The following is a 14905-nucleotide window of genomic DNA, read 5'->3' as shown; positions in this document are numbered from 1 at the left end:
TTGAGACTATCCCCTTTATTCTAAAATATTGGTATTATTGAGAACTTAAAATTATTAACTCAAGGTAACCTTTGTGAACCAAATGTGAGAATGTTATGCCGGAATATAAATTATCTAAAGAATATAAGATGATTTGAACCAAAATCCCCCCAACTTTTCTTGACTATTGTTATACCCTCTTGCCTGAGCACCTTTTATGCCTCTCATACATGAAACCTCATGCCACTATGAAGAGAGTATTGTTGTGACACCACCAAAAATAGTCGTCACATTAGACCCTATCTCATTAATATTTCCTACTTTCCAAGCTCACCAACCCCAAAGAAGGTCATGTTGGGACACATCTAAACCATACCCTAGTCTAGGTTTAAATTGGACTTTACCAAGGACGCAATCAAAATAAGAGACCAACTCTAGGCCTTCATTCATCAATGTATACAAAGTACCCCTTTTTCAAGATCAGGAAAGAGAAGATCAACTCCATAGCCTGTACGATGCTCACACACCATCTCAACTCAAAAAAACTATCATCTTTAGTGGCTCTCTGCATTATCTATGATGTAAACCACTTTCTTTGTCTCCCTCGACACTTCGTATAACTTAATTGTTATAATAATAGGTGGTCTATGGGATCTGAATGAGAAACTATTGTTAATTGGCTTAGAATGTCCTAGAAGTACAATTTAACAGGGTCAATTACGAGCAAGGTGACCAGTACTACAACCAATATGAGTCTGGAGATAATCCAATTGGTCAAGGAGACCAATACCAGTAAGGTTACAACCAAAAGGAATATTATCAGCAACAACCAGGAGCAGAATATCAAGATTATGCTAGTTACGACTAGTATGGCCTATTAGGTGGCCAAGAAGATCAATACCAGCAACCTCAACAAGAGCGACAACTTAGGTACCATCAAAATTACCCTAATCCACCAAATCATTCTGAAGGCATCATCAACTGCGACACCATGGGGTCCAAGACCCTACAATACAACAGTTACATACTTACATGAGAATAAGGTGAGTCTCAAACGCCTTCAAGTGTAAGTTGTTTTCTTTTACGCTATGTGAGCACGTTAAAAGTTGGTATATATAACTCCCTATAAGGTCTATAGGTAACTTCAATGAATTGACTCTCCAGTTTGAAGGCTACCACCCAACTAACATCATTACATCGAAAAACCCCACCTCCTCGTTCAGCACGAGACAAGAAGAATGAGAAAGTTTGCAGGAATATATTTTACAGTTTAACATCACGTCAAAGGGAATCAAAGGCCTAATAGATTGGTAACCTATGAACATATGAAATATACATTAATAGACCACCAGTCAGGCCCAATATGAAAAGGCACATAGCTATGCAAAGACGAAAGAACTAATGCCATGTTTGCGTCGGTGAATTAGAATGTGGTTCCGGATCAATTCCGAGAAGGACACTTATTATGTTGTTTGGTTTAATTTTAGTTTCTAAATTGTTAATCTTCATTTCCGTCCTATTCCGTCCTATTCGTTGGAGACAAAGAATAGCTCAAAATTATTTTTCTTACCAACACACTCTTTAGAAGGTTTTATTATATATTAGATAATAGTTAGTATGCATTAAAATATTATAAAATAATATTTTTTATATATATTATATGTTGATTTTTTTTTAATATTGAGTTTGGAATATTTTCTAATATTATATAGTTTTATTGTGAAATAAGTATATAGTTTAATATATTATTTTTAAAAATATATTAATATTTTAGAATTATTAAATAAAGAAATTTCATATTAAAACTATTATATTTTATATTTTTATATTATACTTATAAAAAATATTTAATAAATTATATTGAATAATTTAAAATATTTTATCATAATAATTTTTTATTTTATTAATAAATATAATGTATTTAAATGTTTATTGAAATATTGTTAATAATATAAAAAGAATAATATTTGATGCACCGTCGGTCGTAAATCTAAATGCATTATCATTGAATAATAACATGACACATCATTAAATAAAACAAAAATAGTGGAGGACTTAGAAATAAATACTAATAATTTTATGTAAACATAATTAAATAATAATTAATTATGAATAAATATTAATAACTCATGGATTTAGGATACTGAGTTTAATACAAGGATAAAATTATCATTTTCAATATACTCCATTCCTATTCAGTAATATTATTTTACCAACCAAACAATGTAGTACTATTACATCTCTATTTTATTTTCATAATATAACATTTCATTTCAGTACATCAAACGCGTCATAAGTTCCTCCAACTAAGGGATTACGGCAACGAGCTAAAAAGAAACCAATAATCAAAATTAAGAAAATAGAGACAGACAAAAAGGATCCAAACTTGACTCAATTTAAATCGAATTTAGGCTTGGACTTCGACCCAATTTGAACATTAAGCAAACAAGTTTGGGCTTGACCCAAATTGTACCAATTTAAAGAAAATAGGTTTAAACAACGTATTTATTTAAAACCAAACCAACATACTTTTTACTTTTCAAAATCATTAAAAAAGCCATTATTTACAAAATAAAAATGATTTTATTTAAAAACATTTTTTCTTCAGAAACTATATATGGACATCCTAATATCCATCCCATCACGCCAGATTTTCTAAATTTCAATTAAATGGAAACTGAAATTAAAAGATAACCTTAAAATAAATTTAAAGTTAATTTAAATCCAATCCCAATTTAATTATGAAGTTCAATTCAAACCTAAAATTTGTAAAAATCAGTTTGATTCAGTCGCTGTCTCAAAATCCAAGTTTGATTTTAATTTTAAAGCTAATTTTATTTAACCTTCAAACAAATTCAATTTTATCTCTCATCCAACCACCCTAAGATCTACGTAACTCACAATCGAAAGCCCAAATAAAATTAGGTGTCCATATTACTAAAATGACCAAACTGTTTATTCATAGAATTAAACAGATGTTATTCATTATTCCTATGTCTTATTGTCTTCGATAGTTTTTATAAATAAAATAAAATAAATAAATAAATATTGACTCATTAATTACTTTAGGTTATATGGATGAATTATAATGCGAGAAAATTTATATAAGTAATTAATCTTAATTGTCCATAGTCCACAAAATCAAATTGAAGAAATGATTCAAATAATAAAATATTGTTATATAGTCTCTAAATTCAATTGGGGAGATAAGTTATCTAAAATTAAAATTTTTAAAAGAATTTTGAACTACTCAAATCCTCTCTTAAAATTCTTCGCAAACTTTTTGAAATTCTTTATTATTTTACCTAAACAAGTAAATTTATTTTTAAAATATTAAAATCTATATAAAAATAAAATTCTTTTTAAGTCCCACAAAACACCCTAAAATTACAAAATATTATACTTTTAATATTTCATTCTTAAAGTATTAAAATATAAATTATAATGAATAAAGCACCTATATTAAAACAAGTTGGCAGCGCCACCTTATTAAAATATAAACGGCATTAATATTTTGGACTTATTTGTGTAAAAGAATACAAGTTCAACTATTAACAAAAAAATTTGGGTATCAATTTGGAAAAAGCTGACAAGTTTAACAAAAATAGAGTGAAAACGAGGGACTGATAGAGCAAATTCTAATAGTTATTTTGTTAACAAAAATAATGCTTGGTTAGCTGCAAGGAAAAAACTGAGATTTGAGGACCAAATCCAATCTCCCCAAACCCTAAGCATGACTTGATCGCCAAAATCCTCAAACCTCCAGCTTCGTCCTCTGCCGTTCGATCAAAACTCCTTTATAAAACAAAATAGTTACGAAAGATCTCATCGAAAAGCTTAGCGATGCCGTCCCACGGCGATCTAGACCGTCAGATCGAACACTTAATGCAGTGCAAGCCTCTTCCGGAGGTGGAGGTGAAGACTCTGTGCGAGCAGGCACGTGCGATCCTGGTGGAGGAGTGGAATGTTCAGCCGGTGAAGTGCCCCGTCACCGTCTGCGGCGATATCCATGGCCAATTCCACGATCTCATCGAGTTGTTTCGCATCGGCGGCAATGCTCCCGATACTAATTATCTCTTTATGGGCGATTACGTGGGTAGGTCCGCTTTTCATTGCATTTAATTGCCATTGCTTACTTTTCGTCTGAATTAAATTGTTAGTATGATAATTTCTGGGTTTACAGATCTTAATTATTATTGATTGAAAAGAGAAAGTCAAAAAAGAATATTTAAGAAAGGAAATTATACGCGCGTAAAATTCCAATTTCTTGGTAGTTTGACATTGATTAGCTTATCTGTACAAAGCGAAGTTAAAATATTTAATGTGAGAGCTTTGGTGAATAAACATGTATCCTTAATCTAACTAGTTGAAATAGAAGTGTTGACAATGTTAAGATAGAGCTGTTAGAGTATAGGTTTATTTTAAGAGCATTTACATATTGAATTGAACCTCGACATTTATTAAGTTTCAGCTAATTCCAAGCCCTTCTCTGAGAGTTCAAGGAATCTGGTTGATTATAGTGCTGTTTGTTTCATCGTTTAATCTGCCCAATTTAGTAATGTGAGCCACAACTACCCAAAAGAAAAACCCTTATATAATGTCCGTGCTTAATGCTTTACAAAATCAAGATTTTAGGCACTTGGCCGCAACTACCAAATGATGGCACTGTTACCTTTAGGACATGTGCTTGTGGAAAGTTAACTTGAGATTGAGCGTTATCTGCAATGTAGGGTATATCATTTTCTTCACTGTTTGTTTTTCTCTGGTATTGTTTATGCTGGGTTTTTTTGGTCCAAGATTGTAATAAATCATACATTTCGATGCATCTTTTGTAGGGGCTCTGTATAGAGCTGATTTTTTTTGCCTCCTTGTATGCAGATCGAGGATACTACTCTGTTGAGACTGTCACACTTTTAGTTGCTCTGAAAGTTCGTTATAGGGATAGAATAACTATTTTGAGGGGAAACCATGAGAGCCGCCAGATAACTCAAGTGTGAGATATACATATTTAGTGTTTTTTCTTCTTTTCATTCTGTAAATGCATTAGCAGTCCTTTTTTCATTCACTAAATAAATTCATCATCCTGGAGCAAAAACGTACTCTTGATATGTCAAATGTTAATGTAAATAAATCTAAAATGTAATGGTAAGTTTTCTTACGCAATTAGTTTATTTGATTAGTTCACCAAAATATTTTGTTCTTTTCTGTTGTTATGGCAAACCAATGCTTCTTGTTAGAAAATTGGAAAAATGGAGTATGAATACTCATTAAACCAGTAATATATATCTGGATTATGACATCCAAGTATTAAGTAGTGGAAGTTATTTAGTGATTATGCTGGACCAGTTCGTAACCAGCTGCCTTTCTTTTCAGGTATGGCTTTTATGATGAATGCTTGAGAAAATATGGAAATGCTAATGTGTGGAAGTATTTCACTGACCTCTTTGACTATTTACCTCTGACTGCCCTGATTGAAAGTCAGGTTTGAATTCTCAGACACGGTCTTATCTCTAATATTTCCAAGATCTCAGCTGACAACTATTTGTGTCCCTTGCAGATTTTCTGCTTGCATGGTGGACTCTCCCCATCTTTGGATACATTAGATAACATCCGTTCTCTTGACCGTATTCAAGAGGTAACACTGTAGTCCAATTATGCTTTGCACTTAAAAGTTAATAGTCTTAGAGTAGATTGTCTACCTTGTTACAAATAATAGTATTTGCTAAATAAAAAGCTTTTCAAAACATAGTGTGCATATAAAGTGCATTATTAAGTATCAACACTTGTGGAGTTCATAATGGATACCATGACTCATAAGACATGATTGGCCCTAGGGATGCTGTGTCTTTTTTATTTTTATGATTGTAGGCACTAGAAATGGTACCCGTTTTATCTGGTGTAATCATAAGAACATCTATCAATTATCATTGTAGTTTCGCTGTTCTTGTAGTAGCCTAACAGGCGTCATCACATCAAATATGCCTTTTCCAATGTTGCTACATTTTTAATTTTACTAGCATCTTTGTATGTGTTGGCTGTGTAGGTTCCTCATGAGGGTCCAATGTGTGATCTCTTATGGTCTGATCCTGATGATAGATGTGGATGGGGAATATCTCCTCGAGGAGCTGGGTATACCTTTGGGCAGGATATTTCTGGGCAGTTCAACCACACAAATGGGCTGACCCTGATTTCTAGAGCTCACCAGCTTGTTATGGAAGGATATAATTGGTCCCAGGTTTGTGGTATCCTAATCAAAATAAACACAATGTTGTATAATCTATTCTCACTGATTGCTATTTATATCAATATCTGTATTATTGTAGGAAAAGAATGTGGTAACCGTGTTCAGTGCCCCAAACTACTGCTATCGCTGTGGAAATATGGCTGCAATACTTGAGATTGGAGAGAATATGGAGCAAAGTTTTCTTCAGTTTGACCCAGCTCCACGTCAGATTGAGCCTGAGACCACACGCAGAACCCCCGACTATTTTTTGTAATCCCCTTGACTTACCTCCTACCTGAAAATGTTCATATTTACTGTTGTGTTTTTGTAGATATGTATTACGAAGTTGGGGAGTTGTCGTTTTTAGTTTGTAAGGAGGGACAAAGAAACCATTGTTTTTGTCATTCTTTTTGGTTGTTGGAGTGCACATTCATACTAGTCTATAGGGTTAATTGGTAGAAGGTTTTTTTTTTTTTTTTGGTTTTGTATTCTGAAAGGTGAAAGAAGTAGAATAACAAGGGATTCTTTACTATGAAATTGCGTGTTCCATTTTTTTTTCTTTTTTATTGTAAATGTTGAATATAGGTGAGTTGTTTCTTGTTGTTCTTTTACTCGTAAACCTTGTTTAGAAGGAAAAATCAGGAGAAATTTTGAATACAACAGATTGATATGAAAGGTGTAGCAGTTTTAGGATAGCGTAAAATAAATAATAAAAAAATGCAGTCCTCTTTTGGGGATGACAACTTCCTCTTTTTGTGAAAGCTAGCGTCTTCAATTGGAATAGATCAGTGGGAGAGAACACTATGTTCAGACCAAAAAAAAATATGGTTGTAGATGTTATCTTACCCAGGAAAATCCCCTTTTGTCTAGAAAATTCTCAAGAACCTCTTTTTACGCTGGTTAGGTTTCCAATTATTTGTTTCTTGGAAAAAAGTCCTTACCCTTGAAAATTAATCTATCTCTATTCTCGTATAAAAATCATCAATGAAAACTAAGAAGCAAAATGGAAAGAAACCATTAACATTTCAATTACACGGTAATTTGAAATTGTGGGAAGACTCATCGCCAACAAGTATTCAAAGTTAGTTGATATATTCAGAACAATATATATTTGTGTGTGTGTGTGTCTATAAAGATACTCTTTCTCCCTAACATATATGCCTACCAAGTCTAAACCAGAATCTCAGATTTATTTGATTGCATCAGCTCAAAAGCTTGCCTGCCAAGTCGTTGCAGAGTTCAATTTGCTGCTACTCCTGCGAAATGTCTCCATGTAACAAGTCTTAGTAAACTTCTTACCTAAGTAGAAGGGACCAAAAGTGGAAGGCTAGAAAACCCCCCAAAACGATCAAATTAAGAATGTTATATACATCCTAACAAGAAAAGAACAAAAACATAATGCGTTATCAATTAAAGGAATCTTAATTTACACTCAAACAACGTGTACAGAGGTTTCTAAGTAAGCACATAACCCTAAAAAAAATGAGTATATGCAAAGGCTGAAAGTGGCAAACGTAAATGCATTAATGGTCATGAAACATTACCAGAAATGGGAGTGAAGATAATCAAGTATCTCAACTTTCAGCATGAGGCATTGTCATTGAAGCTTTTGTGGGTTCTAGAAATCTGTATCAGTAATTTTGCTGTTGCTACCTGCTTCATCTGTAAGATGCAGAGTCAGTTGTTGAATGGTTTTGAAAATCCTAAAGCTTCATCATTCATAGAGTAAGCATGTTACCTGTTTCGTCTTCCATGTCAAATTCATCTTCACTACTAGACTTTGAGGAAACGCCCTCACTGAGTTTGGAAATATGGCCACTCTTGTTAATATTTTTTAACCGTCCCAATGGGCGAACACCTTGAATGACTTTCTTCGATTCTTCGCCTCCCATCATATTCATACCTTGCATCGAATCAGAGTGGTCAAGATTCTGTGTTTTCCCTCCAGTGTTGGGACCTTGATTAAGTCTCCTAGTAGGGCCGCCACATTCAATTCTTCCATTGAAAGAGTAAGATAGTAGTTTCAACACATGACTGCCTACATCAGTCTTGCCTCTTTGTCTTGGAAAGTCGAAATCCTTTAAGAATCCATACTTTTGTCTATAAGCGTCAAGTTCAGCCTGTAAATCTTGAACTTCTTCTTCTCTTTTGACCAGCAAGTTGTAGATCTCTTGTAGGGCTTCTTGGTCATATTCTGCCTGTTCGTCCATCATCCTTTGGTATTGTAAAGCCTCCATCTGAACGGCTGCCTTCTCAGCTTGCAACCTAGTGATCATGGCCATTGCATTATTAGCTGCTTCGGCTGATGCGCTTCTTTCTTCATCCAGTTCCATGTACAATGACATCAACGACCTGCGATCCATACGAACTTGTCCCTTCAGATGCCGCAAGATATCATCTTCGGCTTCCTGATTTGGTACTTGTCCCTCTGCAGTTTCCGAAGCCAACTCCATCCTCTCAAGCATTGATTTCCTTGGAATTTTTGTCCACTTTGGACTGTTTGCTGCCGAATCCGATAATGAGATTCCAAAAAATTTGTTTCCCCATATGAAGTTAGGGGTCTTATCTTCCTCAGCATCCATCAGCGATGGTATGGTACTGACCTTGGCATGGTCCTCTGCTGTTTGAAACATCCATGACCAAAATCAGTAAAATCCAACATATCATGGTACCATTCTAAAGAAAATGCTGCATTCATAGTGAAAATTTCACAACTAGAATTGCCACTAGTATAAGCTTTAAACTCACATGGCTTTTCATTGGTTGTTTCTTTGACATCTGACTCATTGGAATTGGATGTAAGGTTGAGAGGAGAGCATTTGATGTGAGACAAATCGGAATCGCGGGCAGGAGCAAGGGAAGAAACCTTCCATTTAGAATCGGAGGAATTGAGCTTCAAAGGCTCCCCACAACATGCACAACGATGATCTTTGCTCTTCTGAACCACTTCATCTTTTGTTCCAGTAGGCAATGACAGATGAACTTGCTGCTCTTCGTCCAGAAACAGTTCAATATCCTTGTGTAATATCCCCAGAAGGGACTTGTAAGTATGGCCATCAGATTCTTTCTCAGTTGCAAAAGACAGAAGACAGTTTTCGCACAAGTTTCTCATGTCAGAAAGCTTCTTGTGAGCATGACAGAATGCAAGACATGAAACGTTCTTCTTATGGCTGTTACATATGGATTCATTGTAATAGAACTGTTCATTTCTCCCGACAAGAGCATGATCAATTCTGGTGCAAAGCAAGCAAGGAATAGGCAAACCAAACCACTTGGCTAATTCATTGGCTAGAAATGCAAGAAAGCCGTCGATGAACAGAATTAAGATGATCATCCATTCAAGCAAAGCATAAATGAAAAACTTGGGTACTCTTCCAAGGTTTTGTTCTGCAAACTGTATAAACGATCGTTTTGGTTTTTCCATTTCTTATCGTGTTACAAAGAAACAATTTTCGGGATTATTAAGGATTATTGAGAAAGGGTAATCATTATCCGTTGGCATTTAGCCGACCACGATCATGGTTTATCCACTTTGTATGTCGAGGAGAAAGCCAATGAGGGAAATGTTTAGTTTAAGTATTCAAATTTTGGTGGTGAATTTTCCTTTGGCCATTTGCTCACAAAATTTGAGGTTCTTAGACAACATTGGCCTTTAAAAACGGTTTATCAAACATTTCTCAGCCATTTGTACATCGAAGTAATGCTAACCCACATTGCTTTACCCTTGCTGCCTTGCCCATCCTTTTTTTTTTTTTTTTTTTTCCATATTTAACAAATTATTATTTCATTTTAATGAAGGGTTGGTCTTTAAATATGTAAATTTGAATGTTTGAGAGTTACTTTTATACACTGCGTAACCCACTTTAATTTTAATGTCTTTGACAAAACCTAATAATTGAAAAATAATTTATACAATACCTAAACTATGTCTTATTTAGTATCATTGAACCCAACTCAATTGTAAAATTATCAAAAAATTATTTTTTTATAATGTAACAAATATTATTTTAAAAATATTTTTCTATTATTTTGAAGGTATTTTTATTTTTATATTTTAATATAATATTTACAAAGCTACACACTCATACGAGATTTAAACCCAAACCATAATCATGATGAATAAGAACCAGAGTGGATCCACCAACAGTGTACAATCCTAATGAAAATTTTCATAATTTTCTTTGGGTTCACTAGGGTGTAGTATTTCAGCCACTTTTCAAAGTTTAAATTGTTCGCATCACCAGTAGACATGTTTCAATAATTAAACTGAAACACTAAGCCAATAACACTGACTATTAAAACACTGCATTAAACCAACTATTGTAACTGTACAAAAGGATGCAAAGCAAAATTCATAATCAAAACTCAGGCTTAGCCAAATTAGTTAAATATAATTATCAACATGTCTGATATTTGAATCACAGCATCTGCATCCCCTTCCCTTTTTTAGGATGCACCTTCCTTTATATAAAAAAAAAAAAAAAAAACAAGATCAAATAACCACTACATCCTTATAGCATATCTAATATTTTTCATCAATAAAGCAGACTCTACTTTTTGTAAAAGATAGTTGTTGAACATCCTATTCTGTGGAACTAATGGACATAACTTTTAAGAAAAACTATGAGAGCTAGCTCCCTGTTACTAAAAAAAAAAAAAATACAGAAGCCAGCTAACGTCATCTATTGGCAACTGCCTATAGCAACATGGCCATATAAGCAAACTTGGAACATCAATAAGAGATCTTTGATGAAAATGATTCTTTGGGTTAGTAAAACCTATCCGACAAAACATTTGAAGTTACGTAAGGTGATCTGCATCCCTTAACCTGTAAAATTGTAAATATGTAACCAATTGTCAAGAGAAGAACCAGAGTCATAAACATACAAGGTGTTATTAAAAAGGAAAAAAAAAAAAAAAGTCTATGGAAATATCCATCAACTACCAAGTATAATCTTAAGATTATAGAGTGCAAAGAAAATTGTACATGCTACATACTGCATAGACATCTAAAACTAGTAATATCAGAATTTTATTTGAGCTTATAATGCGGATACAAGTCAATATGCCCGAATAGAGGTATTAGCAGTGAAATGGACTGCACACGAGCTAGACACAATCCAACTCAGCAGGACTGAGTCCAATAGAATTTTTGCACAATTTATTTCCCTCTTATGGCTAATTAAGTGGCAGTCTCTCTCTCCCACCCACCCTTCCCCACTATTCCTCCCAATCCTTATGTTATAAGAACAATGCATCCTATATACTCTGATCCTTGTCTATCAGGCTAATTCACCCCAAAAGAGAAGAGATAAACAGAGAAAAAGAGAGAATAGGGGGGTTGCAATGATAAGAAATAAGAAATAATGTTTGGCCTTTACAAGTTTTACAGTTTTAGGCTCAAATTACCTGCAACAAGCAAGTAGGAATCTGAATAAAGCCCTGCAGGAAAAGATTGACCTTCTCCAGAGTGCTTGGAAGAACAGGAGTGATCACATAAAGCACACCTTTGAATGTGTCAATTCCTCTCACAATTCCTGGTTCATAGAGGCATCAAGTAAGATGAAAAAGAAGTCAAGTTACTTCAACACTATGCTTTACTTTTTCAGTCCTTCCAATGGAGGCATGGGAAACTCTTAGTTCACACTAGTATTCACCCTAGCTAAGCCCCAGAAGGTCTTATACGCTTGTTCAGCAGGGCCATCCAGCTTATATATTGCTGAATGCTTTACTCATTGCAAGTTTAAAGATTCTGTTATCATCCTTCATTTTCAGGAGATCAGTATTTTGCATTTATCCTACATTGAATTTCTGTGATACAAAACCACCAAGAACATGTCACTGGCTTGTTGGTATGAAAGTACGAAACTCTAAACTTATATGCCATTAGTTAACCACACATGGATAGCTATAAAGGCTTCTTAACATTTTCCAATAAAATAAATGGAAAATTGGACTGAAAAACTATGCAAAGTAAATATCATTAAACAACGATCAAGATGACCAAGCAATCAACAGAGGCAGTGTAACTGTGACCTACCAAGTCCAACACACCAGGGCAAATCCTCAGACTCCTCTGAACTAACTGCCAATCCAACAATAGTAGCATTCAAACTGTAGTATGTTTCAGTGCTTGGGACCTAGAATTACAAAGAAAAACAATTATACAAGGAGTTTACTGACCTTTTTAGTTTTTACATTACAAAAGTAAGTGCAGTGCTCATACTAAAAATGATTTATACTGCTCTGTGATCATCACTAAGTTATTCCTTCTTAACATTGTGCAATGAAAGTAATTAACAGAGAAATGGTTGGCCTCGTTTACTGAAACACATGAGAGATACACAGAGCTCCCAAGACAGCATCAAAGCATTATTTGGAGGGAAATCAAAGAAAACTTTATAGACAGGACATGGTGCGAAACAGGGCCAGGCATATAACAATATGACCAGTATAATTGGCCCCAGATAGTAAGAGAAGGCTTATTTTTTTTTAATTCTAGAAGTAATTTAAAAAAAAAAACCTGCAATTCATTTTCTGGTAACTAACCTGGCAGTGAAGATGTCTAATTTTGATAATTGATATTGGAACTTCATAAGGAGGATGAGAAGCCAGTGCATGTGCAAGTTCTTTGATTGTAGTAATAGGCTTGTCACTAGGGAAGCATTGCCTGAAATAAGCCATGATCCGTAAATCTCGCAGAAGGCTAGCATCCTTCTGTACTAGCACCCTACAAAAGACAAATTAAGGTAAGATATAGGAAGCAAAGCCACATCTCCCCAGAATTATGATGTTTTACAGAAAACATGCACATTTTATTAAAATAGCTAAACATAGAAAAAGAGAGAAACAATATTAAGCAGCCAAACAAATGCCATTAAAATACATGTGAAGTAATTCAACTTGCTAAGATTCAAAATTTAACAAGTTGCCGGTTAACTTAAAGATGGCCTCAAACTTACGATCTATTAAAGTTGTCCTGCTGAGCTGATTTGATCTCTATAATATTAACCATCCCATCACAATCACCATCTAACCAGAATGCCCCACCTGGAAGATTCTTACTCTCGGCAGATATGTTTATCTTAACAACATGAGTAGGACAAATAAATCTCAGCATATCCACCAATATTTCATAACCAATGCCTGACAAATGCAAGAAAACAAAAACATCAACTTTATAGTTATAGCAAAAGTACAACTAATTTGTATAGAAAAGGAAGATCCAAAAATTGTCATTGAAGAACAAGAACATGAACTGGAAATAATAAGTTTCAAGAAATAAGGGTATTAGTAATCGATTGGAAGCAGATCAGAGCCTACCTTTCACCCAGCCAGGGGTATTGACAATAAGGGGCAATTCTATCCTACCAGCATTTTCACTCTTGTCAAACATGCAGTATTCCTCTCGATAGTAATCGAATAGGGTAAATATATATTTCAAGTATGTTGATGGATCCCTTTTTGAAGATACGTCACCAAAGAAAAAACACCTTAAAGAAAGTCACACTGAAGAGTGTTAACGCTCATTACAACCAAAAATAAATAGATATCAAGTTCAAGTCTTGAAATACTCGGTCCGCCACAAAAATCAAAGTCAACAAAATAGATTCAAAGCAATGTACCTCTCAGGTGTCTTCAAGCATGGAATTGCCAAATCTATTTGGAAAGCCAAAAATTATAGAAAGCATTCGGTCAGTTGACAAAAGAACGAGTTGATCAACCCAGAGAACTTTTGAGGGTATGATGAAAAGACAAGTGTTGGGAAAGCTGAAAACCTGGGGTTATTTTGTCAACAACTGTAAGGGACACGAAACCTGGAACCGTGAACTCAGGCTGCCCAACATCTGTGTCCAAATAAGCTACTTTTCCATACCTGCTAACAACATACCGACCAGATTATCATAATTATGTTGTCAAAACTCTGCCCAACATCTGTGTCCAAATAAGTTCACGGAAGGAACACAATTTATTGTCTACTACTGTGTTTCACATATAATTGCTACCAAAACTCTGCTTTTTTCCTTCCATTAACAAACAAAAAACAGCAAAAAAAAACACAATTTCCCCTTCCATAATTATAGCTTGAATAAGTCCACTAAATCACTAAAACGGATATTGAAATACCCTCTAAAGGAAATATTTCAGCAAATATCAGTGCGTATTTAAATATTTAGTCATAAACCCATTTCACAACAAATAAAAGAAAACTCTGAGAGAAGAAAACAATAATCCTCATGTGAACTCTAACCTTTGGAGAAGAATGTTAAGGAGGTGACGGGAGAAAGTGGTTTTGCCAGAGTTTTTGGCGCCGCAGATAAAAGAAAAAGGAGGTGGGGAAGTTACTGAGTCATAGGCTATGGAATTAGCAGCCTCCGACCACTCTTCTGGTACATATATGTTTGCTGTTGAGCTTCCAGGTCCTAACATCGAAGCCATTGTGGAGGAAAACCAAAGAATAAAACGAAAATCTTACCCAACTTCCCCTTATACGATGTTTACTGCTTCGTTATCTTTGTAAAGTCGTATCGAGTTCTTTCAGTTCCGATTTCTGGCAGACGAAGCCGCTTTAGTGTGACTTCAACGCATTTTACATGGCTATATACATAGGTTTGCTGGTTATATGCTTTTCTTTTTGGCATAATGAATTATTTAATCCTTCAACTTTACAAAAAGAACATTTTAGCCCTTATTTAATTTTTT

General features: G+C 34.4%; 3 protein-coding genes across 3 annotated transcripts; 1 reads left to right on the top strand and 2 right to left on the bottom strand.

Moving 5' to 3' along the window:
• Nucleotides 1–3626: 3626 nt before the first annotated feature.
• On the top strand, nucleotides 3627–6739 carry LOC108476636 (serine/threonine-protein phosphatase PP2A catalytic subunit-like). The gene is made up of 6 exons (XM_017778908.2): nucleotides 3627–4075; nucleotides 4858–4972; nucleotides 5353–5461; nucleotides 5537–5614; nucleotides 6023–6214; nucleotides 6303–6739. Exons 1-6 carry the CDS (start codon nucleotides 3823–3825, stop codon nucleotides 6474–6476), a joined length of 921 nt encoding a protein of 306 aa, XP_017634397.1. The 5' UTR covers nucleotides 3627–3822; the 3' UTR covers nucleotides 6477–6739.
• A 425-nt stretch (nucleotides 6740–7164) lies between these two features.
• Nucleotides 7165–10439, bottom strand: LOC108465914 (probable myosin-binding protein 5). The gene is made up of 4 exons (XM_053022833.1): nucleotides 8951–10439; nucleotides 7941–8822; nucleotides 7747–7864; nucleotides 7165–7529 (listed from the first exon to the last, which is right to left on the bottom strand). The coding sequence occupies exons 1-3, from the start codon at nucleotides 9624–9626 to the stop codon at nucleotides 7821–7823; spliced, it is 1602 nt and encodes a 533-aa protein (XP_052878793.1). The 5' UTR covers nucleotides 9627–10439; the 3' UTR covers nucleotides 7165–7529; nucleotides 7747–7820.
• Nucleotides 10440–10713: 274 nt separating this feature from the next.
• Nucleotides 10714–14815, bottom strand: LOC108478167 (polynucleotide 5'-hydroxyl-kinase NOL9). The gene is made up of 9 exons (XM_053022834.1): nucleotides 14454–14815; nucleotides 13981–14078; nucleotides 13828–13861; nucleotides 13526–13695; nucleotides 13165–13348; nucleotides 12752–12932; nucleotides 12243–12342; nucleotides 11612–11739; nucleotides 10714–11030 (listed from the first exon to the last, which is right to left on the bottom strand). The coding sequence occupies exons 1-9, from the start codon at nucleotides 14639–14641 to the stop codon at nucleotides 10971–10973; spliced, it is 1143 nt and encodes a 380-aa protein (XP_052878794.1). The 5' UTR covers nucleotides 14642–14815; the 3' UTR covers nucleotides 10714–10970.
• Between the last annotated feature and the right edge of the window lie 90 nt (nucleotides 14816–14905).

Source organism: Gossypium arboreum, chromosome 12 (genome assembly GCF_025698485.1).
Source record: "Gossypium arboreum isolate Shixiya-1 chromosome 12, ASM2569848v2, whole genome shotgun sequence".
Classification (NCBI taxonomy): domain Eukaryota; kingdom Viridiplantae; phylum Streptophyta; class Magnoliopsida; order Malvales; family Malvaceae; genus Gossypium; species Gossypium arboreum.
Note: the sequence above shows the minus strand (reverse complement) of the source record. Positions and strands in the feature narration are given on the sequence as shown.